This window comes from Bos grunniens, chromosome 5 (genome assembly GCF_055505025.1).
Source record: "Bos grunniens cultivar Pamir isolate PY7600 chromosome 5, Bosgru_T2T1.0, whole genome shotgun sequence".
Taxonomy (NCBI): domain Eukaryota; kingdom Metazoa; phylum Chordata; class Mammalia; order Artiodactyla; family Bovidae; genus Bos; species Bos grunniens.
The window spans coordinates 105,976,193-106,001,997 of NC_141169.1; the positions used below are offsets into that span (position 1 = coordinate 105,976,193).

General features: G+C 46.0%; 1 protein-coding gene across 1 annotated transcript in view; it reads left to right on the top strand.

Moving 5' to 3' along the window:
* ANO2 (anoctamin 2) overlaps positions 1-25,805 on the top strand; it is a 335,785-nt gene that overhangs the window by 290,092 nt on the left and 19,888 nt on the right. Inside the window, exon 20 of the mRNA XM_086404358.1 lies at positions 2,835-2,980. Within this exon, the coding sequence (XP_086260484.1) occupies positions 2,835-2,980 (146 nt within the window). The remainder of the gene's footprint in view (positions 1-2,834; positions 2,981-25,805) is intronic.

The window sequence follows — 25,805 nt, forward strand, 5'->3', positions numbered from 1 at the left end:
AACCCATGTCCATTGTGTCGGTGATGTCATCCAAAAGTCTCATCCTCTGTCATCCCCTTCCCCTCCTGCCCTCAATCTTTCCCAGCATCAGGGTCTTTTCAAATGAGTCAGCTCTCCGCATCAGGTGGCCAAAGTATTGGAGTTTCAGATTCAGCATCAGTCCTTCCAATGAACACCCTGGACTGATCTCCTTTAGGAAGGACTGGTTGGATCTCCTTGCAGTCCAAGGGACTCTCAAGAGTCTTCTCAACACCACAGTTCAAAAGCATCAATTCTTTGGTGCTCAGCCTTCTTCACAGTCCAACTCTCACATCCATACATGACCACTGGAAAAACCATAGCCTTGACTAGATGGACCTTTGTTGGCAAAATAATGTCTCTGCTTTTTAATATGCTATCTAGGTTGGTCATAACTTTCCTTCCAAGGAGCGAGCATCTTTTAATTTCATGGCTGCAATCACCATCTGCAGTGATTTTGGAGCCCAGAAAAATAAAGTCAGCCACTGTTTCCACTGTTTCCCCATCTATTTGCCATAAAGTGATGGGACTGGATGCCATGGTCTTAGTTTTTTGAATGTTGAGCTTTAAGCCAACTTTTTCACTCTCCTCTTTCACTTTCATCAAGAGGTTCTTTAGTTCTTCACTTTCTGCCATAAGGGTGGTGTCTTAAAGAAAATATTTATTTATTTGACTGATCAAGTCTTAGTTGCAGCATGTGGGATCTTTCATTGCAGCTCACGGACTCTCTAATTGTGGTGTGTGGGGTCAGCAGTTGCAGCAAGAGAACTTAGCTGTCCTGCAGCATGTAAGGTCTTAGATCCCTGGATAGGGATCAAACCCACATCCCCTGCATTGCACTGGACCACCTCAGGGAACTCCCCATCAAATATCTTTCATTTCTTATGTAGTTTTGGTTTTGTTCTATCATTTTTTAAACCAAAATATAAGTGATTTACAATATTATGTTAGATTCAGGTATACAGCAAAGTGATTCAGCTGTGTGTAGTAGTATAGTAGCAGTTCAGAACTGAATAGGGATATATGCATGTGTTTAATTTCCCATGATTAATTCTAACCATTTATTATTCTTTACTAAAGTTTGGGTAAAGTCTCTGGTTACTGGTACTTGGAGGGAAAGTCTCAGTTTGAGTTCTGGTCCTGGACCTTCCCTTCCTCCTTCCCTCTCTCCTTCTCTTTCCTTTTTTCATCTCTCTCTTCTTTATGTTTTTTTTTTTTTCCTTCATCCTTTCCCTCTGTCCTGAATCACAGTCAGGGTCTCAGCTAGTTCCTAAATTCATACTGTTTGACTTCAGGATCTTTAGGCTTCCTTTTGGCTTCTCTTAATTTTTTGTGGTCACAGAATTGTTGCTTGCTATCTTATTATGAAATATTTTATCTAATTATTGCATCTATGGATCTCAACCATTCTTTACATCCTCCTGTGATGAAGAGGAGGAGGAGGACAGTGATAGATATATTTATGGAGCTCTTGGCATATAACAAGCCTTAAATTAAGCATATTACATAGATTTTCTACTTTGACCCAATGGGCTAGTTAATATTTATTTCTCATCTTATAGGTAAGAAAACTAAAGCTTATGGAGTCTTCAACTTCATACCAACCCCAAGAGGCTGGGACATTATTATCTTGTTATTATTTTAGACCAAAAACATCCTGAATGAAGTTGACTTATCTACTTGGGCTGCTACTGGGTGGCTTAAACAACAGGAGTGTATTTTCTCACACTTCTGGGGGCTTGATAGTTCAAGATAAAGACTGGCCATGTTTGGTTTCTAGTGAGGGCTTCTTCCTGGCTTTCAGATCACTGTGTCCTCACTGTAACCTCATATAGTGGAGAGAGATTAGAATTTTAGTTGTATTTATTTATTTGGCTGTGCTGGGTCTTTTATTAGTTGCAGCACATGGGATCTTTAGATGTAGCATACGAGCTCTTAGTTGGGGTCGTGAGATCTAGTTCCCTGACCAGGGATTGAACCTGCATTGGGAGCACTGAGTCTTAGCCACTGGACTGCCAGGGAAGTCCCTCTCTTCCTTTTCTTACAAGGCAAACAACCCTGTAGGTGAGGACCCACCTTTATGACCCCATTGAACTTTAATGACTTCCTAAAAGCCCTGTCTTGATGTACAATCACACTGGGACTTAGAGATTCACACATATGAATTGGGGGATGGGGAATGGGTGCAGCTTACCCCGTGGTCATGGTTAGACAATGTTTAGCTTGGCTTTAATGGACATAATTGAAAGCAGGAGAAGGGGATGACAGAGGATGAGATGGTTGGATGCATCACTGACTCGATGGACATGAGTTTGAGCAAGCTCCAGGAGTTGGTGATGGACAGGGAAGCCTGGCGTGCTGCCATCCATGGGGTCACAAAACATCAGATGTGACTGAGTGAACTGACAGAATGGACATATGCTATTTATATTATTAAGACCTGAAAATGTTTGAGCTGGTAAGAGAGCATCATTTCTAGTATTCTCTAAACACTCCCTGTTCCCCATGAAGAGAGTGGGTAGTCCACCCATTAGACAATAGGACTGTCTGAGCATCTGACAGGTAGGGCCACTTCTCTGTTGCTTATCCAACAGCAGAAAGAATTCCTTTTTGGATTTGAAGAAACGTGATCCTTTGTGGGGGATCCTTTTATTATCCTAACAGAGGACCACCTCAGATTGTCTCCTTGTTATTCCTCTCTCTTGTCCTTAGATCAGAGTGGCTTCTATATCAAGACAGTCATTTTTCTCTTTTCTGTCTGCAGAACGCACCCTCTCCTCTAGAGGCTTCTGGTGACTGGTCCCTTTCTTTTCCAGGAAGCTAAAGAAGCTATTTCGGAAGCTGAAAGATGAGACAGAGCCTGAAGAAGCTGACTCTGCCCATTCAAAGCATCCAGAGCAGTGGGACCTAGACTACAGCTTGGAACCGTACACTGGACTGACGCCAGAGTATATGGAAATGAGTAAGATCCTATGGACTTTCCTTCTGCTGGAGGTGGGTTCAGATAAGGGGTCTAGGGTGGAGGGGAGGATTAGGAAAATCCCTGGGGCAGCGTCTACTCCTTTGAAGGCTTCATGGCTACCTGATGTCGCCTTCAGGGCCACGTGGAAGCTAAGGAGGAAGAGGCATAAGGAGGCTTGAGTTGAAGCACCTTATCACCCATTTGATACTCACATGGAGCCCTCTTCTCTTTGCATCTCCTCTCCTCATCTATCAAATGAGAAGCTTTGTCTCTAGGTTTCTTTCCATGGTTTCCATCATGAGAGGCAATTGAGAAGTCTGAAATTTAAGAATGGACTTTCCATTAAGGAAGAATAAAGTAGTCCCCTGACATTTGGGACAAGGAATATCCATCTTGACAAGGAGAACAGAGGAGAGTCCCTCCCTCTGATCAGGCAGGGCTCGAAACATGTGAGATTTTCTCTAAAAGTGGTGAGGATGTTTTGGGTAGGCGGTCAGAGGAGTATTTCTAATTAGAATCTTTGATTGCCCTTGGATGAGCCTTGAGAGCGGGAGTGTGTGTAGCACAGGCTGGTAGACACGGTCATCTCAGATGTGGTTGGGGAGCCATGCGTTCTCCATCTTGAGCAGTGTCCCAGCTTGGACCAGCTGCCTTCAGATGCTTGGCCACTTGTGAATAATCCTGATCTCTCACTGGGGTGGATATTTGAGAAGCCTGTTTCCAAGACTTGGAACGAATGAATTAAAAACAGAGGACCAAGAGGGCAGATGTACCATCTAAATATTGACTCAATCTAGAGTGTGTGGAGAAGCTTCAACGAGATCCCACGACAGAATCACTCAGTACTTTCTATCAATAGACCCTCATTGTGTTTGCATAATGGTTCCAGCCTCCTTTGGTTAATCCCTTCTCACAGGGGGCCAATCATGCCTCTGTGTATCAGGTACCTCACTTGTTATTTCTAATTGATATTTATCCTGTCTCTTCATAGTGTGTATGTGTGTGTGTTTGTGTGTGTGTGTGCATGCGCACATGCATGTGTGTTAAGGGTACAGCAGTGGACAAGGTCTAGATCAGATGGCTAACAACATTCTGTTCTAGCCCTGGGGTGTCTAAAAAGATATGTTAGCTGCTCAGTCGTGTCCAATTCTTTGTGACCCCATGGACTGCAGCCCACCAGGCTCCTCTGTTCATGGGATTCTTCAGGCTAGAATACTGGAGTGGGTTGCCATTTCCTTCTCCTGGGGATCTTCCCCACCCAGGGATTGAACGTGGGTCTCCTGTATTGCATTCTTTACCATCTGAGCCACCAGGGAAGCCCAGGGTCTCTTAAAATTCCAGGCAAATCCTGAGCTTTGTCATCTAAATAAACTTGCCAAAGAAGATCTAAATAAACTTGCCAAAGAAGAAACAGTCATTAGGCCTGCCTCAGGAGCAATAGACACAGAAAACATCAAGACCCAGTTTGTGTAAACACGTGGCCCCCTGCTGCTTTTCACGTCTCACCAAGTTCTACCTCTCATCCCTCTCCAACATTGAATCAGGCATTAACACAGACACAACCATTTGGATTTCAGATGTCCTTCTGTGTCTGCCATCCTATCAGGAAGAAATTGTTGCCAGATTGGGGGAGAGGCTTGTTCCTTACTCCAGAACCTCTGTAGCTCTGTCTTTCAAACTCCACTTTCCAACTCAAGTCCCTCCCCTACCACCCAATTATTTGTGTAGGTGTTTACATAACTGTCTGCCTATCTCTCCAGAGCTGACTATTTCAAAGCTCCCTCTCTTGAGTGATTAAGAGCAGAGAGCCTTGAGCCATACTCCCTGGGTTCAAATCCTGGCTCTGTCACCAGTTAGCTGGACAGCTTTGGGCAAATGGCTAACCCTAACCTTGAGCCTGACCCCGACCCTGACCCTCACTCTAATTCTGACCCTGACCCCAACTTCACTGGATAGTTGTCGTGAAACACTTATAAGGCACACAAGGGGAGGAACTGTGGTGCTGGAGAAGACTCCTGAAGGTCCCTTGGACAGCAAAAAGATCAAACCAGTCAATCCTAAAGGAAATCAACCCTGAATACTCATTGGAAAGACTAATGCTGAAGCTGAAGCTCTAATACTTTGGCCATCTGATGTGAAGAGCTGACTCACTGGAAAAGACCCTGATACTAGAAAAGATTGAAGGCAAAAGGAGAAGGGGGCAAGAGGGGATGAGATGGTTGGATGGCATTGTCGACTCTATGGACCTGAGTTTGAGCAAACTCCAGGAGATGATGAAGGACAGGGAAGCCTGACCTGCTGCAGTCCATGGGGTTGCAGAAAATCAGACATGACTGAGTGACTGAACAACAGCAGAGTGAGAGACAAGTCTGGAGACCAGGACAGTCTCTCCAACAATCCAGGTTGATACTGATTCAGCCTTGAGTGGGGGAGGAAGCCTGGACCACACAGGGGCTTTCTATGCTGAGTTCCACAGAAACTCACAGAACTCTTGAGGCCATTTTTCTAAGCTATTAGCTGTTTTAGAGACATGATTATTTTATTATAAGTGAAAGGACAGTGTTTCTGACTTAGACGTCCTTCATTCCTAGTATCTCTGGGTTATACACTTCACCCTTTACGTGACTGTTTGCCCCCAGTATGATCACAGATGAGGTACAGGATAAACTTTACCCATTGATGACTTCATCTAGCCGTGTAGGCTACATGTGGTTGGAGGATGTTCTGGGGCTCAGTCCTAAGCGTGCTGTGGCTGGTTACATGGCTTAATGCTTTCAAGTCAGCCAAGCCCTATTTCCTCATTTGAGAAGTAGCTTTGATGAAAATATCACCTACTTTGTAGGATGCTTCTGAAAACTAGGAGATGAATCTGGAGTAGTTAAAAATCAGTACTTGCTAAACTCCCCTGGTGGCCCAGTGGCTAAGACTTTGCACTGCCAATGCATGGGGTGTGGGTTCGACTCCTAGTTGGGGAATTAAGATCCCTGCATGCCATGTGGCATGGCCAAGCAAATATAAAACGAAACAGTCCACCATCTCGCTATGCTTTCAATGAATATCAGCCACCATTGTTAGTCAAGAGTCCAGTTTCTTTCTCTTGAATCTAGAAATTGACTAAAAACCATCTGGAGGCCCTGAATGCAGTGAGCCCTGGAGGTTTTCCCCATCCCATCAGCGCAGGATCAGGTGTTGATTTAAAGACTGACGGTACAAGATTCCAAGGCAAATCTAAGAATCACACTGGAAACCTGATATATAAGCATTCTAAGATACTTGTCCTTCCAAAGAACATGGAGGCCTTAGGGCTTTGCTTGTCAAGTCTGGCATCTCACATGGGCTCCTTTTTGGTGTCTATTGATCTCAAACACACAAACTTTTGTTCCTCTAGTCATCCAAAAAATAATCACTATTGTCCTCCTGACTTAGGAATTCAATTATCCTCCGGTGCAGCCTCCTCTAGTTTCTTAAGTGCAGCCCAGGCTTTGAAGCCCTCAGGCTATTCATGTGGGTGACGAGCTGCATTTCTTCTTGTCATTGACATTGCCATTACCGGAGATCTCATTTTTCTTATTTGCGAGCTTATGATGCTGTCAAATCAAAAAGGAGGTGCACGAGTGATTGCATATTTTGGAGGAAGTGCCAGATCCTTATTTTGAAAGACCAAGAGCTGTCAGTCTCCCTTGCTCTCTAGATACGCACACAGAGTCATGTAAGAATTACCCAGCTGATGGAAACAAACTGGACACCTTCCCTCCCTCCACCACCAAGAGACTCGGGCATCCACGCCTTGAAGCTGCATCCAAGTTATCTCATGAAATGGCAGATGGGAACTTCAGGGTGCAGGAGGCACGTGGATTGATGTAGGCCATGACTTCTCCATGATTCCTTTCTGACTTTGCCTCATCTCTAGCTGGCAAGAGGGCTGCTTAGGATGATCCAGAACTTTTTTTTTTTTTTTAATCCATGGCTCCGTATCTCACTGACTTTGCCTGTTGACTGAAAAATAAAATTGCACCACCCAGGTGGTGCTAGTGGTAAAGAACCCACCTGCCAATGCAGGAGACATAAGAGATACGAGTTCAATCCCTGGGTTGGAAAGATTCCCTGGAGGAGGGCACGGCAACCCACTCCAGTATTCTTGCCTGGAGAATCCCATGGACAGAGGAGCCTGGCGGGCTACGGTCCATGGGGTTGCAAAGAGTTGGACACGACTTAAGTGACTGTGCAAGCACATGCAAAAGTTGAGAATTATGTTTTATTTGGCAGACATGCTAAGGACTTAAGCCTAGGAGACAGCCTCTCAGATAGATGAGAAAGACTATTCCAAAGAGGTAAGGGAGGAGCCAGAATACATGTTTTCGTAAAAAAACAAAAAGGTAGTTATAACATCAAAAGATTACTGTTAATTAAAGAACAACCAGACATCTCAGATTAATTAATTTAGCACTTTTCTATGTCTGGGAAAGAAATCTATGACAAACCTAGGCAGTATATTAAAAAGTAGAGACATCACTTTGCCAACAAAGGTCTGTATAGTCCATGCTATGGTTTTTCCGGTAGTCATGTATGGATGTGAGAGTTGGACCATAAAGAAGGCTGAGTGCCGAAGAATTGATGTGCTGGGAAAGACTGGGGAAGACTCTTGAGAGTCCCTTGGACTGCAAGGATATCAAGCCAGTCAATCCTAAAGGAAATCAACCCTGAATATTCATTGGAAGGACTGATGCTGAAGCTAAAACTCCAATACTTTGGCTACCTGATTTGAAGAGCCAATTCATTGGAAAAGACTCTGATGCTGGAAAAGACTGAAGGCAGAAAGTGAAGAGGGCAACAGAGGAGATGGTTAGATAGCATCACCAACACAGTGGACATGAATTTGAGCCAACTCTGGGAGATAGTGGAAGACAAAGGAGCCTGGCATGCTGTAGTCCATGAGGTGGCAAAGAGTTGGACACAACTTAGTGACTGAACAATAAAAACAAAATGTCTGGGAAGATGCAAGAGTCTGGGGTCATTGAAATCATCTCTTTGATAACACTTTAGCTACCATCCTGAATCCTTCAGGCTGCATAGTCAGGGTGGCTGCAGTGGCAGATGGCTTGATGGCCCTAACATCTTTTGTTGGCTGACTGGCAGGTGAATTTCTTGGTTCACAGTCTCTACTAAGAATTTTGGATTGCCTTGTAAGTCCTCAACCTTTCCTCTTTGAACAATAGCAGGTACATGCTAATTGCTTTATTTTCTACTAATTCTTCCCCTTTCCCTTCTCAGCTTTTAAAAAAGTTATTGATTTTAATTGGAAGATAATTACTTTACAATATTGTGATGGTTTTTGCCATACATCAACATGAATCAGCCATAGGCTTACATGTCTCCCCCTTCTCAGCTTTTAAAATAGCTTTTTAAAAACACAGTGTATGGAGAGAATGGCATAGATACATATACCCTACCATGTGTAACATAAATAGCCAGTGGCAATTTGCTGTGTGATTCAGGGAACTCAAACTGGGGCTCTGTAACAACTTAGAGGGATGGGAAAGGGTGGGAGGTGGGAGGGAGGTTCAGGAGGGAGGGGACATAGGTAAACCTATGGCTGATTCATGCTGATGTTTGGCAGAAATCAACATAATATTGTAGAGCAATCATCCTTCAATTAAAAATAAATTAATTCTAAAATAAAAATGAAAAAAAAAGTGATCCAGATTGTATTATCTTTTCTACCTAGAATCCTTCAACATTAGTGACTAACTCCCTTTCAGATAAAGTTCAGATGCCCTGGTGCAGCATCCAAGGGTATCCACATGTGTTCATCTGGTGGGTCTAAAGCGGCACGTGCTAGCCTCTCTGCCACAGCAGGTACTTGCTGAGCTGTTCAGGCTCAAATGCATCTCCTAGAGGCATTGCTCAGCTCTCCAATCCTCATTTCCTCCCTTCTCCTATGCCTGCTTTGGCATAGGAGGAAATGGGAGCACTCTAAGGGATGGACAGTGAGTCCTTGTCCTCTCTTGTGGCAACCTCAGCCCAGTTCCTGGAACACAGGAAGGATTCTATAAACTCCTTCTGGAATGAATGACCCTCTGACTCTTTCCTTCCACAGCAGAGAGACAGAGGCCTCCCTGCTCTTTATCCTGTGGTATTTAGACTGGCCTCCCTTTTCACAGTGGGGATACACACAGATACACACACACACACACACACACACACACACGGGCTTCCCTGGTGACTTAGTGGTAAAGAATTCACCCGCCGATGCAGGAGTCACAGGAGACACAGGTTTGATTCCTGGATTGGGAAGATCCCCTGGCGGAGGGCATGGCAACCCACTCCAGTATTCCTGCCTGGAAAATTCTGAGGGGAGAAGAGCCTGACCGGCTACAGTGCATGGGGGTGTAAAAAGTCAGATAGGACTGAAGCGACTTAGCATGCACGCACTTGAGGCCAGGAAGAGACTGTATCCAGGGGAATCACTTCTGAGCCCTTCTGCTGGGAGACTTGGTCCTGAGACTGTTCTGGGTTCTCTCACCACTCTCCAGGCATCTCTGTGCAGTCGTACCTGCTCTGTCTCTGCACCTCCCCTCTGGTGGAGCTGGTCATTGTCTGTAGCATCTCTGGAGGCTGCTCCCTCCATTCGATTCAGCCTCCTGGCCCCCAAACATGGTGCTTCCCCAGCTACACCCTCAGCACCGTCTCTCAAAAAGGCCAGCATCTCCCTGCCGCCCTCTGGATTCTTTCTAAGGTCGGGTCAGTCTTATCATCCATTGTTCAAACACCTCCAGGTCTCCCACATCCTGAGCAAGGCCTCAAGGAGACATCTTTTCACTGTATTTACCCTTAGATTCTTGTCCACACTCTTGGCGTGACCACGATGAACACTGACGTCTCCCCACCCTCAGCCCACACATCACTTTTTTTATGCCTGACTGTATGTGCTGTCCTTGCCCTGGAATTCCCTGTGCCTTCTTTCTGCCATGGCCAGCCAACACGAGTTCCATGTCACCTCCTCCTAGAAAGGTCCCTGCCCTCCCACCCGCCCCCCACCACCCAACACAGTATTTTAACTCCCCTTCCCCACAGTTTCAGACAAGCTGCCTCCTAAGACAGCCGTGGCTGTTGATAATTAATTTCAGGGCCTTGCATGGACTCTGAGAACCTACTAGATAAATCTGCAGAGGGGTGCTGAATACATTGAGGGTATCATCTATCTCGCTTTGCCTGATCCAGGCTGTAACAATCTCACTTCTAGTAGTGCTGGCATCAACTTTCATTTATAATCAGGCTGGTAATCCAGCGAGTGGGTTATCAAGAGTGGTGGTTATCCTTCTTTCTCTTTCTTTGCCTCCTCCTCCTATAGTTCCCCCTCCCCTTCCCCTTCATGGCTGCCTTCTCCTCTCCCCCATGGGCTCCTTTCCAGGGAGCAAGTCAGGAAAGAGGAGAAGGCATAATGCGAGCCCATCTACGCTGCTCACAGGTAGCAGCACTGCAAAAGAGCTTGGTGGGAGAGAAGATGCAAGTCTACACGTCATAACCTTGTTGGAGGCACTGGTTTCTGCCTTGGGCTTCCCTGGTGGCTCAGGTGGTAAAGAATCTGGCTTCAATGCGGGAGACAGGGACTTAGTCCCTGGGTCAGGAAGATCCCCTGGAGAAGGGAATGGCAACTTGCTCCAGTATTCTTGCCTGGAGAATTCCATGGATGGAGAAACCTGGCGGGCTACAGTCCATGGGGTTGCTAAGAGTCAGGCACGACTGAGCGACTAACAGCGACTCTATGACAGGACTCACACCATGATGTCCGCTTTCTCTGCACTCTGTCCCAAAGCCCTTTGCTCTTCAGATGGTCACTGTAGGGTAAGGGAGCAGCAGCTCTCCTTCCCACCTTCCCAGGGGTTTTGAGGGAAAATCTGGCTGCCTGCTTTCAGCAGGGTGACCTTGGACATGTCACAGCATCTTTGTGGGCCTTGTTTTCTCCTCGACATCAGAGGGATTAGACCAGATGAGTTTTCCCTTGCAGAGGTGCAACCCACTGGCCTGTGGTCCTAATCAGTTGTGTAATTTGTCATCAGTAGCACCCTACTGGAGAAGGCAGTGGCACCCCACTCCAGTACTCTTGCCTGGAAAATTCCATGGGCGGAGGAGCCTGGTAGGCTGCAGTCCATGGGGTCGCTAAGAGTCGGACACGACTGAATGACTTCACTTTCACTTTTCACTTTCATGCATTGGAGAAGGCAATGGCAACCCACTCCAGTGTTCTTGCCTGGAGAATCCCAGGGACGCGGGAGCCTGGTGGGCTGCCGTCTCTGGGGTTGCACAGAGTCGGACACGACTGAAGTGACTTAGCAGCAGCAGCAGCACCCTACTACTAATATGTTTTTTTAAAACATAAGGTAAACAGGACCAGTGTCACCCTCGGCTTCTCATGCTTCTAGATTAGGTCTGAGTGAGAGAGGAGGGAGGTTTCTGCACAAAACCTCATTACCCCAGTGGAGCTGGGTGATGTGCAGAATAGTCTTTCATTGAATGTCATGATGAGTTAATTAAGACTTTGAAGCCAGGTCACCGCCAGGGTACCTTACCTGCGTGAGGTCACTCCATGGTCCTTTATCTGTACCAGGTAACCCTACCAGGGTTCCTTACTTGGGCCAGGTCACCTCCAGGGTCCCTTACCTGGACTAGATCATCCCCAGGGTCCCTTCCCTGGTCCAGGTCACCCCAGGACCCCTTATCTGGACCAGTCATCCCAAGGTCCCTTCTAGTGCTGACATCCTAGTCCATTCAGACCAGTTGGACACTACATCTCAAAACCAAGAGGCCCAGAGAGTGCTCCAGGTGGCTTCAGGTCACCTTGAAGACCCATTAGTGACACTGAGGCTAGAGCCTGTCTCCAGACCATCCCACAGGAGAGTCCCATTAGGACCCGTGGCATCTGGTGCAGTGGGGGTGGCGGGCAGAGTGAGTTTCCCCTTTCCTTCCTGATGGGCTAGACCTCCCCAATCCCAGAAAGACCCTTGACTTGGGCTTTGAACAGAAACGAGAGCCGTGAAACCAAAGCTGCCCGCTGCTTCTGGCGCAGCCCGACACGGTGATCCCTGGCCCCGCTCTCAGCTGTCAGCTTCCTCCCCCAGTGATCCCTGGGACCACCCATGCCGACAGGAAGCGCGCTGAGCCCACTCGGGGCCTGCCGGTTGTAATGGCGAGGCAGGTCATCATCCAGGGAGGTTGCTGCCAGAGATGTATTATATTTGTATTTTTTTCTAAATGGAGCTGGAACTGTGGCCCAGCAGGCCTGGGGGAGGGGCCTCGAGGTGAAGGGGAAGCCGGGAGTCTGGGGGCGGCGGCACGGGATTGGTGGTGGGGATGGGCTGGCTCCAGACAAAGAGAAACCCGAGAGTGGGGGATTAGGCTGCAGAAACCTGCGAGGGGAGCAGCGGGCTTTCCAGGGAATCTCCAATATCAAACCCTTTTCCTGAAGAGCTTACTAGAAAGGACTTCAAGGTAAATCCCCCCTCCCCGGCTCAGAGCTGAGGTTAGAATGCTGGGGCCAGGAGCAGCCGTGACATTAATCATCAGCGTCCCCAACCCGTCCCCAACCCCAGGCGTGGGCTTCGAAGCTCCTTGGCCGCACACCCCTCCCAGCCCAGTTGTGGGGCTTTCCTCAGGGCCCTGACGAGAGAGGAAATCCTTTCTTTGCTTTCAAAGCGGCGAGCGAAAGTCTCTGGACACTTGCAGCCTTCGACTTCGACAGCATGGACATTTAGCATAAAAACTTAGACTGGAATTTAATCCTCTAAGGGGAGTTTGGGGACACGTTCCAAAAGAACCTCTTGATAAAGTCTTACCACCGTTTTATCAAACAAATTGTTGCTGTTGTTTCGCCGCTAAGTCATGTCTGATTCTTTCCGACCCTGTGGACTGTAGCCAGCCAGGCTCCTCTGTCCATGGGATTGTAAGTGACACAGCTGAAGGGTAATGGCTTAGCTTCATGTTATTCACTAAATTGTGATGTGAGCTTCTTGAGGGAGAGACTTGTGTCTTAGTCACCAGGACCTGGCATACAGTAGGTACTCAATAAATGTCTGAAGATGAAGGAAGAAGAATAAAGAATGAAAAACATGATCCTCTATTTCAATAGAACTTGAAGACAAGGTGACAGTTGGATTCTACAGACGTCACCATTTTTCTTTTTTTAAAGTCTTTATTGAATTTGTTACAATATAGCTCCTGATGTTTATGTCCTGACTTTTGGGCCTGTGAGGCATGTGGGATCTTAGCTGCACCCCCTGCATTGGAAGGTGGAGTCTTAACCACTGGACCACTAGGGAAGTTCCCAGACATCACCGTTTTTCAAAGCTGTCCAGACACCCTGGCTATATGGATTTAGCTGGAACAGTCTGCCTCTTCCCCTCCCCCCAGGGGCCAAGCTCACTTATTTTGAGGTGCTTTTAATTAGGAGATGCGTACATGCATTCTTAGTCGCTCAGTCGTATCTGCTCTTTGCCACCCTTTGGACTGTAGGCTCCCAGACTCCTCTGTCCGTGAGATTTTTCAAGTAGGAATACTGGACTGGATTGCCGTTTCCTCCTCCAGGGGATCTTCCTGACCCAGGGATCGAACTTAGGTCTCTTTCATCTCCTGCACTGCGGGCAGATTCTTTACCTGCTGAGCCACCAAGGAAGCCTATTCTTTTTTTTTTTTTATTTTTAAACTTTACATAATTGTATTAGTTTTGCCAAATATCAAAATGAATCCGCCACAGGTATACATGTGTTCCCCATCCTGAACCCTCCTCCCTCCTCCCTCCCCATACCATCCCTCTGGGTTGTCCCAGTGCACCAGCCCCAAGAATCCAGTATTGTGCATTGAACCTGGACTGGCATCTCATACATGATATTTTATCTCATACATTTCATACATGATATTTTACATGTTTCAATGCCGTTCTCCCAAATCTTCTCATCCTCTCCCTCTCCCACAGAGTCCATAAGACTGTTCTATACATCAGTGTCTCTTTTGCTGTCTCGTACACAGGGTTATTGTTACCATCTTTCTAAATTCCATATATATGCGTTAGTATACTGTATTGGTGTTTTTCCTTCTGGCTTACTTCACTCTGTATAATAGGCTCCAGTTTCATCCACCTCATTAGGACTGATTCAAATGTATTCTTTTTAATGGCCGAGTAATACTCCATTGTGTATATGTACCACAGCTTTCTTATCCATTCATCTGCTGATGGACATCTAGGTTGCTTCCATGTCCTGGCTATTATAAACAGTGCTGCGATGAACATTGGGGTACACATGTCTCTTTCCCTTCTGGTTTCCTCAGTGTGTATGCCCAGCAGTGGGATTGCTGGATCATAAGGCAGTTCTATTTCCAGTTTTTTAAGGAATCTCCACACTGTTCTCCATAGTGGCTGTACTAGTTTGCATTCCCACCAACAGTGTAAGAGGGTTCCCTTTTCTCCACACCCTCTCCAGCATTTATTACTTGTAGACTTTTGGATCGCAGCCATTCTGACTGGTGTGAAATGGTACCTCATAGTGGTTTTGATTTGCATTTCTCTGATAATGAGTGATGTTGACCATCTTTTCATGTGTTGGTTAGCCCTCTGTATGTCTTCTTTGGAGAAATGTCTATTTAGTTCTTTGGCCCATTTTTTGATTAGGTCATTTATTTTTCTGGAGTTGAGCTGTAGGAGTTGCTTGTATATTTTTGAGATTAGTTGTTTGTCAGTTGCTTCATTTGCTATTATTTTCTCCCATTCTGAAGTCTGTCTTTTCACCTTGCTAATAGTTTCCTTTGATGTGCAGAAGCTTTTAAGGTTAATTAGGTCCCATTTGTTTATTTTTGCTTTTATTTCCAATATTCTTGGAGGTGGGTCATAGAGGATCCTGCTGTGATGTATGTCAGAGAGTGTTTTGCCTATGTTCTCCTCTAGGAATTTTATAGTTTCTGGTCTTACATTGAGATCTTTAATCCATTTTGAGTTTATTTTTGTGTATGGTGTTAGAAAGTGTTCTGGTTTCATTCTTTTACAAGTGGTTGACCAGATTTCCCAGCACCACTTGTTAAAGAGATTGTCTTTAATCCATTGTATATTCTTGCCTCCTTTGTCAAAGATAAGGTGTCCATATGTGCGTGGATTTATCTCTGGGCTTTCTATTTTGTTCCATTGATCTATATTTCTGTCTTTGTGCCAGTACCATACTGTCTTGATAACTGTGGCTTTGTAGTAGAGCCTGAAGTCAGGTAGGTTGATTCCTCCAGTTCCATTCTTCTTTCTCAAGATCACTTTGGCTATTTGAGGTTTTTTGTATTTCCATACAAATTGTGAAATTACTTGTTCTAGCTCTGTGAAGAATACTTTTGGTAGCTTGATAGGGATTGCATTGAAGCTATAAATTGCTTTGGGTAGTATACTCATTTTCACTATGTTGATTCTTCCAATCCTGGAAGCCTATTCTTATCATTGTGCATGCTAAGTCACTTCAGGCATGTCTGACTCTTTGTGCCCCCATAGTCTGAAGCCTACTAGGCTCGTCCATCCATGGGATTTTCCAGGCAAGAATACTGGAGGAGGTTGCCATTTTATCCTACAGAGGATCTTCCTTACACAGGGATCAAATCTGAGTCTTCTACATAGCAGGCAGATTCTTTACCTGCTGAGCTACCAGTGAGTGATCGTTGCTCAGTCATGCCTGACTCTTTGCAACCCTATGCCAGGCTCCTCTGTCTATGGAATTCTCCAGGCAAGATTACTGGAATGGGTTGCCATTTCCTTCTGCCAGGGAGCTACCAGGGAAGTCTTTAATTAGGGGAATTCTATCCCCTTAAGGGCAGGTCTTATCCAGCAATACAAGTGGATGAACTTGTAAAATTATCTGGATAGGCCAGGCAAAATACCCCATGTAATAGTCAACTCCTGATATGATTATGCTTCATAACAAATATCCCAGAGTCTCAGTGACTTGCAAATGAGCCAGAGAATAAAGAACAATGGGAAGAGCTGGCTCCAAGCATCACAGAGTAGTCCACTGTGGAAATGATCAAGTAAACGTGGCCACTTACAAAGCATGGAAGGGAATGAGGCTTCAGAGAGAGCAATGACTTAGGTGGCATCCAAGATTCTTTCCAACAGTCATATTGTTTGGTCATGGACAGTAGGGACCACACTGGGTAATTTCTATGTTTCCAAGAAAGACTGATGTAGAAAACAAGTCCCAAGGCTGCCTTAGCTGTAAGTGATGAGAATTTCCAGAATATCTGTCCAACATCAGTGCTGAAGCCTGCATGTTTTGTCACACAGCCCCAAGTGTGTGCACTGCAAAGCAGTGGCTCCGAGAACCAGGAAATTCCTTTCCTGGAGCCATCCTGTTTATACAACTGAGTCATCCCACTGGATAATCAGGTACCTACCATCTTCTTCAAATGCCATTTAAATACAGTTCGGGCAGCATCCAGGGTCTCATTGTGGTATTTCTGGGAAGGAGGGTGAATCACAGGTCATGTCTCTCCTTTTCTTTTGAAGCCCACGTTGCTCGTCATTGTCTGTGCTCGGAGCCCCTTTCCCCACAAAGACTTAAGAGAAAAGGCAAGGGTGTATTTGGATACCATGCCTGGAAGGCTCCTGGTATAGAGGAGATGCCCAGTTATGCTTGGGAAATGAATGATGGAGGGACAGAGTGAATGGAGGCAATATTTTAGGTTAAGATACTGAGAACTCGCTTGTGTTCCCATTTCTCTTCTTGCTGTCAGCCAAGCTAAGAGTGTACTCGCAGCCCAGTTGTGGGTCCTTAGAGGTTGTGTATTTGTGTCTCCCTCCTTTGTCTGTTCCTTATTTCCTTTTTCCCAAAACTCCGTACACCTACATATGTGTTCTTTTCATTGACTTTGTCCTCACGCTCTAAGAAGATGTAAGGACAAAGGGATAAAGCAAATAAAGGTCCTCGGGGATTTGTTGCTTGGGAATTTCTCTTAAGCTTGACTATTTTCATTGCTTTTCCACCTCACTGACTGCATCACCCCTGCCCGGATGGGTAGATGTGAAGATAGATGATGGGTAAATGGATGGGGGAGTGGAGGAAGGGAATGTGCATGGGTAACTGGCCTTCACATACCACTTTGGAGGTGGAAAAAGTAAACAAGAGCGAGTCAGCCAAGCCTTTCATATGTTTACTCAATAAACATTGGCTGAAAATTCACCAAGTAGTTCTCTGAAAATCAGAAGTGAATTGACAGAGCTCGGAAACTCAATGCTCTCTAATTTTAAGAAGCTGATGTAAGATTTTTTAGGTGCCACGAATGCATGGCAGATGGAGCAGTGGCACAGAAAATGTCAAGTTCAGCTGCAGCGTGCCCCGCCCCCAACCCCACAGAAGACGCGCATATGTGGTGAAGACACCTGGGAAGGGAACACATCTGTACAGACTGATGAGGATGCTGGTGTTCATAAAGGTTCATTCTCTGACAAAAAGATTAGAAATCAGATTGGAGAAGCTCCCCCAAAGGAAACCTAGATGCTTGAGGGTAACCGAGGTGGGGGTGCAGGGGGAGGAATGCTGAAACTTTAGGGTTGAATATTTACATTTCTGTGCAGCGAAAGGACCTGGAACTCCTTTGGCGTCAGAAACTATCTTTGTTTCCCAGCTTCATCAGTTTCTAGGTGTGTGGCCTTGGGAAAATTATTTCACCTGTCTGAGTCTGTTTTCTCACTTGTATAGTGGAGATAATAATACTTAATACCAGAGATTATTTTATGAACAGGAAAGCAAGCTGCCTGCACATGGTGGGTGTTTAGGAATTGTTGGTTGAAGCTCCATGACCTCTGAGGGTCTGGAATTTTTCTCATAGAAGATAAGAGAAATGGGAAGATTTTTCCAGAAGACCATAGTCTCCAGGCCTTTAAGCCCTCTGTGGCTGAGAACCAAAATTTCCTGCCTTTTTCTGTGGCCATCAGTGGAGTTCACATCTGAAGACTCCCACGACCCTAAGTTCTATTTCCAGGGTAGCCAAGAGGGATGCTTATGGACTGGCCTGTGTCTACCGTCAACCTGAGATTGACTGGAATAGCCAGACTCTAAGTTCATGAGGAGCAGAACTCTCAGAGAGGCATTGGTCCTATCACCTTCGTCCAGAGGAATTACTATTTCACAATTCACAAGGGATGAGGAACAGTGGGAACTGAGTCTCTCTTAACCACAAAGAAATGAAAAAAAGCACCCTTGCTGATCTGTCCTGGTGCTGTGTTGATTTGTAGGCCTTAAATTCTTAATACTTAAGCTACGACTTCAAGGCTGGTCTTTCCTGTTACAACTTCCAGGGTTTCTGAATTGAGTCCAATCCATTATATATATATATATATATATATATATATATAAATTATATATATATATATATAATGAGAGGTGGACCATAAAGAAGGCTGAGTGCCAAAGAACTGATGCTTTTGAATTGTGGTGAAGAAGACTCTTGAGAGTCCCTTGGACAGCAAAGAGATCAAACCAGTCAGTACTAAAGGAAATCAACCTTGAATATTCATCGGAAGGACAGTTGCTGAAACTGAAGCTCCAATACTTTGGTCACCTGATGTGAGGACCTGATTCACTGGTAAAGACTGATGTTGGGAAAGACTGAAGGCAAAAGTAGAAGGGGGCAGCAGAGGATGAGACTGTTGGATGGCATCACTGACTCAATGGACATGAGTTTGTGCAAACTCCAGGAGATTGTGAAGGACAGAGTAGCCTGGCATGCTGCAGTCCATGGGGTTGAAGAGTCAGACATGACTTAGCAACTGAACTTGCTTAGCAACAGCCTTATATAAACCCCAGGTGATCCTTTGGAGATTGAAAGGGAATTCCACCTATTGTCTTTATTTCCTCAGTAGTCTGTAAATTTGATGAATGGATTGGCAAAAGAGACCTCAATTACCAAACACACTAGGGGCTTCCCTGGTGGCTCAGATGGTAAAGAATCTGCCTGCAATGCAGGATACCCAGGTTTGACCCCCGAGTTTGGAAGGTCCCCTGGAGAAGGGAATGACAATCTACTCCAGTATTCTTGCTTGGAAAATCCCATGGACAGAAGAACCTGGTAGGCTACAGTCCATGGGGTTGCATAGAATCAGACATGACTGAGCAAGGAACACTAACTAATCAACCAAACATGCAGAAAACCTTCAGAGGCCTCTTTGGCTTGTTCTTCAAGTCAAACCCAATGGTTGTGAGTCTCTCCACGTTCCTGCTGGGGGCGGGGGCTGAGTTACTCCTCCCCTCGTACTGTGCTCTGTTAATGCTGCCATTGAAAGTCTGACTCCAAGACATAGCCAGGATTTGCTTACATGTCCGTCTTCCCCACTATATCCTGTGAACTCTTGGAAGGACAGAGTAGCCTGGCGTGCTGCAGTCCCTGGGGTTGCAAAGAATCAGACATGACACAGTAATCTGTTCATCTTTGCTTCCTTAGCAGTGAGTATGGTGCTCAGTATCTAGACTGTGCCCAGTAGATGCTTGTTTGATGAACAAGTGAATGAATGAATAAGTAATGGATGATGGACATTGAGAGCCTTCTTATGCTTCTACTGTCAAGACTTTTACTATTTTCCTAAGTGATAGAGGTCCATTCCAAGAAAGCTGCTCATGTGCCTTCTGCTAACTCTTCCTGCTTGTGTGGTCCATCAACACTTACAAATCTTTTTCACACCAGACAGTGAGTGCCGAGCACAGTTGTCTTCCTTGTCCTTAGGAGAAGGGGATCACTGGACACTGTCTGGAAATGCAGGCTGATGAAAGAAACAGTGAGGACCTTCCCATGCTTTATTTTTACTTAAGTGTTTATATTCATGAGCTGTTTCTAGCTGAATCTTTTCAGTGACCACCTCCTGAGTGAGGAGACAGACTCATGCCAATATATTCCTGAGTCCTTCCCTTCCATTGCTTATTAGAGGCTCATGATGGGGAGAATTTTTTTTTTTTTTCCAGCCTCACCATATGTGGGATCTTAGTTCCTCCACCAGGGTTGGAACCAGACACTGCATTGGAAGCACAGAGTCTTAACCATTGGACCTCCAGGGAAATCTCAACAGGGAAGATTCTTAAACCTCCAGCTTTTAATCCCTTTAAACTGACTATATTATACAATTACTAAATTATGGAAAGTATTTTAGAAAGCTAGTTACTTTCTTTAGAGTTAGACTCTCCTAACTGATGGCTTTTAAAACCGACTTTCTCCAAAGCCTTCTGTGTGCGTGACAGAGCTGAGGCTGTCCGTGTGGACGTGTCAGAGGCATGTTAGAACCTCATGGCCTCCCCTCCCTCCCCATCACTAAGCACAATGATTTCCATTCACACATTTCAGTCGTCTGCCTCTTTTCGTGTTTGTTTAGTATTTACAGCTGGTGACATTAAGTTCATATTCACGAAACAAGATAACCTCTCAACATCTGCTACAGGAAGGACACCACACAAAATGGTGGGGCCTCGGAAGAGTCAAAAACGTCCATGATCTCAAAGGAGCTTGTGGTTCAGGGCGCAAGTCAGATAAACAAGGAGAGGAACGTGTGCAGGGCATTATGGGAGTGGGGAGGAGAGGTGCCCGGGCTCCCAGTTCTGCCTGGAGGAGGGATGGGGAGTAGAGTGGGGGAGACCCTTCACAGAGGAGGTTCAGTGGAACCTGAATAGAAACAGTAATCCACCCAACAGACAAGAAGAGGAGGAAAATGATAGATTGCTGTGACATGTACCAAGGCTCAGGAATATGGGAAATGTGGTGAACGTAGGGAAGTCCGAATGGTTTTCAAAGGCTTGGAAAGCTGGCAGATTCGGTCTCCAAGTGCCATGGCTCAGTGTCAGCTCAGAGTGTGGGTGGGGAGCATGTGTGTCTGCAAAACTAACTCAGGGTCATATCTCAAAGGTCTTGAATGCCATACCAAAGATCTGGGCGGTATCGTGTGTGAGGATGTGTGTGCGTGTGTGACGGAAGTGTAGATATGTTCACTGAAGAATTTTGAGTAAATGAAAAACAACTTGTGTTCCATCAAGAGCTTTTCCACCTGTCCTGGCTGGTCCACTCTATCCCACTCAATACACTATTTCTTCCTTAAGCCGATCGTCCTGAAATGTCCTTCCTGGACAATGTCGAGTGTAATCCACTCCTTGTTATTTTAACCTAAGCCCAGGTAATCAAGGCCAAGATTTTAATTGCATCAGGCAGCACAGGGCTGTAGCTGCATATTTTCAAAGGAGACTGGTTGCTGGGGATTGAGAAGAGAAAACCAACGGGGTTTGTGCTTACGAGGCTGTCCAGCCTCTGTGCTTTCAGCTAGGTGTCTCTGGAGCACTTGCCAGCAGGCTTTGTAAAGATTTTGTTGAAAATCAACTTATGAATTCCTCCCTAATTGGCTTGGCCCAGGTCTAATCTGTTATTGGTGGAGCCAGCCTGGCTTCTATTATGCTGAGTGCTGAGGATTTCCGGCCCTGCTCCGAGCCTCGTGGAGGCTGGCTATTTTTAGAAGCCAGTCTTGGTGTTGGTGAAGGCTGGTATCACTGTGTCCTCTGAATCAACCCCAGAAGGCTGCCCATCTGATACAGCGTGTAGACCTCTGGCAACAAAGAGCAAGTCTTGGAATTGCCATTTGCATGCCAGAGGGTTATGGTTTTATACTTTTTTTTTCTTTCCCCAAGATGAAACAAAGCTTCCTCTTTGTTCCTGCCTCTCTAAGTGGATTCCTGGAAATGTGCTGTGTACCCGGTCCAAGCCGGTAACACCTGTGGCCGTGGAACGTCTTCAGAGGGTGGTTTCTCTTGGCCCCAGGACACCCTGGAGAAGTATCAGAGGAGGGACAGGGTGGTGGCGTCACTGGCCTTTGCTGAGCTCACCCTCTTAAGGTTGTACGGTGTAAAACACACAGACATGCCTGGAAGAGGCAAGAGGAGAGACCCAGTGTGGGGCTGGGACCATTTCTGGGCAATATTAGCACTGAGTAGACCCAAGACCGAAGCCTGAGATACCTGGTGACGGAGAGTTGGAGAAAGGGAAGATGCAAAGATCAGGGCAGCCCCCTCAGAGGAGAGAGCTCAAGTCTACCTTGGGAGGAAGCTGAGGAAGTGGAGAGCCCTAACTTTCCCTAAGATCCTGGAAGGAAGGACATTGGATTTCTGAGTGCCGTTCGCATGAGTGTGGAGAGGACAGGCTGTATCAGTTTATAGTCTCTCAGACATAACCCACCCCGTCTCTCCCCCATCAGCCCCCACCCTAAGTCCTCCACGGGGCTTTGTAGAGTTTAAACAGTTCTGTTGGAGGAAGTCACTCATACAAACATCACCTCTATAGACCTGAGCTCATTAGAACCAAAGAGACCAACTTAGAGCCCCAGGAATAAGGACAGAGTCATCTATATACTTAAATACAAACATGTATTTTACAGGCTTTGGAAAACGAGTCTGACATCTGTTTTGCTTTCCTTGTTAATTCCACCCCGCTCCACTCTCTACTTGCCCTCACCCCACCCCAGACTCTAAAGTGAATTCCTCAGCAAAGCCTGAGTTAAAGGATGTGATAGACCCTGCATTTGCAGCTGGCTCCCAAAGCTTGCTTTGGAAGATTTCTCCTCCTGGAGAAGGAAATGGCATGTCACTCCAGTACTCTTGCCTGGAAAATCCCATGGAGGGAGGAGCCTGCCAGGCTACAATCCATGGGGTCACAAAGAGTCAGGCACAACTGAGCTACTTTACTTTCACTTTCAGCCAGCTAGCTAGCCAGGCAGTTGTTCATCTCAAGGACCTGACCTAGACAAATCTGTGCCTTCTGGTATGTCTTGTCACCAACTGGCAGCTGCTGGTCTCTTAGGGCCTTTGGGGAATCCCCTGGGCATCATGGACCATGGCTAGGATAGCACACCAGTTCAGGGAGAGCCACAGCTCTTGACCGTGGCCCAAGCAAACTGCCAGACCAAAACAGGTGTGCTGGTGAAGTTCTGTGCATTCTCTCTGTCTCGAAACTTCTGCTTTAGTTTTATTTCATTTTGTTAATTTAACTTTGGATCCTGGTTTTTCTCCTTTTTTTAAAATTAATTAATTTATTTTGGGCTGTGCCAGGTCTTCGTTGCTTCGTGGGCTTTTCTCTAGGTGCAGTAAATGAGGGCTAAATCTTCATTGAGGTGCTCAGGCTTCTCATTGCGGTAGCTTCTAGGTGCAGAATGCAGGCTCTTGGGCAGGTAGGCTCAGTAGCTGCGGCTCCTGGGCTCTGGAGCACAGGCTCAGTAATTGTGGCACATGGGCTTAGTTGCTCTGAGGCATGCGAGATCTTCCTGGATCAGGGATCGAACCCATATCCTGCGCTGGCAGGAGGATTCTTTACCGTTGAGTCACCAGGGAAGCCCCTGGTTTTTCTTTCTTTACATGGCTATCCTAGAATCTTGAAGGTTCTCCAAGAGAATGGGAATCACAGCACCACGGCAAATCAGACGTGAAGGGGATTTAAAGTGGTTTCTTCAATTTGAACATGAAGATGCAGAAGTCCAGTGAAACAGAATTGCCTAAGGACCTGAGGCTAGTGAAAAACACATCCAGGGCTGGAAGTGAGGCCTCTGCCTCTCATTCAGTGTTTATACCTTAATATGTGTCTGTTTAAGGTACACACATGCAGGATACATTGCAGCCATCTGTACTCCAGTAAGAATGAAAATACACAGGACAGGTATCACTGAACAGTTATTAAGTGACATTGTTGTGAGCACTTTGTATATGCAATATTATTTACCCCTTTTTCAACCTACTGGGTGGTATTTTTACTATTCTCAATTTGTAATTGCTTAATAACTTGCCTTAATAATTAGGGAACTCTTGGTGGTCCAATGGCTAAGACTAGACTCCACATTCCCAATGCAGGATGCCCAGGTCCAACTCCTAGTTAGAGAACGAGATTCCAGAAGCCGCAACTAAGAGCTTGTATGCCTCAATTAAAGATCCTGCATGTTGCGATGAAGACCTGATGAAGCTGAATAAATTAATAAAATATTTTTTTAAGTAGGGAGGTCTTTTTTAATAATTTTATATATTTTTGTCTGTGCTGGGTCTTCATTGCTGTGTGGTTTTTCTCTGCTGCAGCGAGCAAGGGCTACTCTCTAGTTGCGGTATATGGGCTTCTCATTGGGGCTTCTCTGGTTGGGGAGCACAGGCTCTAGGCACACAGGCTTCAGTAGTTGCAGCTCTTGGGCTCTAGAGCACAGGCTCAGTAGCTGTTGTGCATGAGCTCAGTTGCTCCACGGCATGTGGGATCTTCCCAGACCAGGGTTTGAACCCATGTCTTCAGCATTGGCAGGCAGATTCTATACCACTGAGCCACCAGGGAAGCCCTAGGGAAGTCTTATTAGACTGACTTTCTTGAGACTCAGGTCTAACTTTGCATCAGCAAATCTATACTGAACCACTCCAAGGGATGGAGCCCTGCCTTCAGGAGATCAATCACAAGTAGATCAATCACAGTAGCGCACAGTGGCAGCTATAATGAAGTAACCACTTTGTTGGGGGGCGGGAGGCGGACTTCTCCAAGGAGATAGCATTTGACTGCTCTTGGGGATGCATAGACTTTTGCTAGCTGGAGAATGAGTGCTTGTGTGCCAGTGAAGGGAAATGCTAAGGGGTTCAGGGAGAAATCTGGAGGTGAGGAGCTCGGGGTCCTGGAATTCTGGCAGAAGCATCACGGCTGTGGGAGGTGCTGGGAGGCTGGCTAGAGAGGTAAGATAATCCAGTACCTATATCCCGAGATAGGGAATCTGGATTCTATCCAGTAACAGAGAGGAGCCAACAGAAAGGTTTGTGGGTAGGTTAGGCAATGGTCTTGGATTCCTGGAGACTTGGGGCTGGATGGATGCGTTGTGTGTGCGCTTGGTTGCTTAGTCGTGTCCAAGTCTTTGAGACTTGGTGGACTGTAGCCACCAGGCTCCTCTGCCCATGGGGATTCTCCAGGCAAGAAGACTGTAGTGGGTTGCCATGCCCTCCTCGGTGGGATCTTCCCAACTCAGGGATTGAATCCAGGTCTCTCACATTGCAGGCGGATCCTTTACTGTGTGAGCCACCAGGGAAACCCAGGAATACTGGAGTGGGTAGCCTATTCCCTTCTCCAAGGGACCTTTCCAACCCAGGAATTGAACCGGGGTCTCCTGTGACAAGGAAAGCCGGTAGGAGGAGGTCCAGGGAGAAGCAATTGTCCAGGGAGAAGCAATGGGGGCCTGGACTCCTTACAGCCATTTGACTGGCACAGGCTGCCTCCACTCCTCTGCCCTCACTGATTCTGGAGGGGAGGGGAGGGGAGGGGGGATGCTGTCTTTAATGCATTCTGCCTGCAGGGACAGGATATCTGTCAAATCTAAGCTTCCGTGTCCATATGGAGACTCCCCATGGTCCCTACCCTGAGCAGGCTCGAGCTCTCTCCTTCCGGTCTCTACTGTGTCTAGTACATTCTTCTTTCTCTCTTGGTGCACATCGGGTTTCCTTGCACATCTTCGTACATTTCTGTCTTCTGCTTCACACCCAGCTCCTTGAAGGCAGTCCAGACCTTTGCCTCCTTAAATACTTGGCACCATGACTAACATTTAATGAGCTCTCGGTACACGTGTGATGAATGAATCTACTTTCTAAATAAGGCAGTGACTACAGATAGGGCAAGAAGTGGCCAACTCTGGGAGATTTTTTAAAAGTTTACTTTATTGAAGTGTAGTTGACATATAAGTTTGTTAATTTCGGCTGTACAGCACAGTGATTCAGTTTTATATATAAATAAAATATAATATATATATATATATTATTTTTCATATTTTCCCATCATAGCTTAT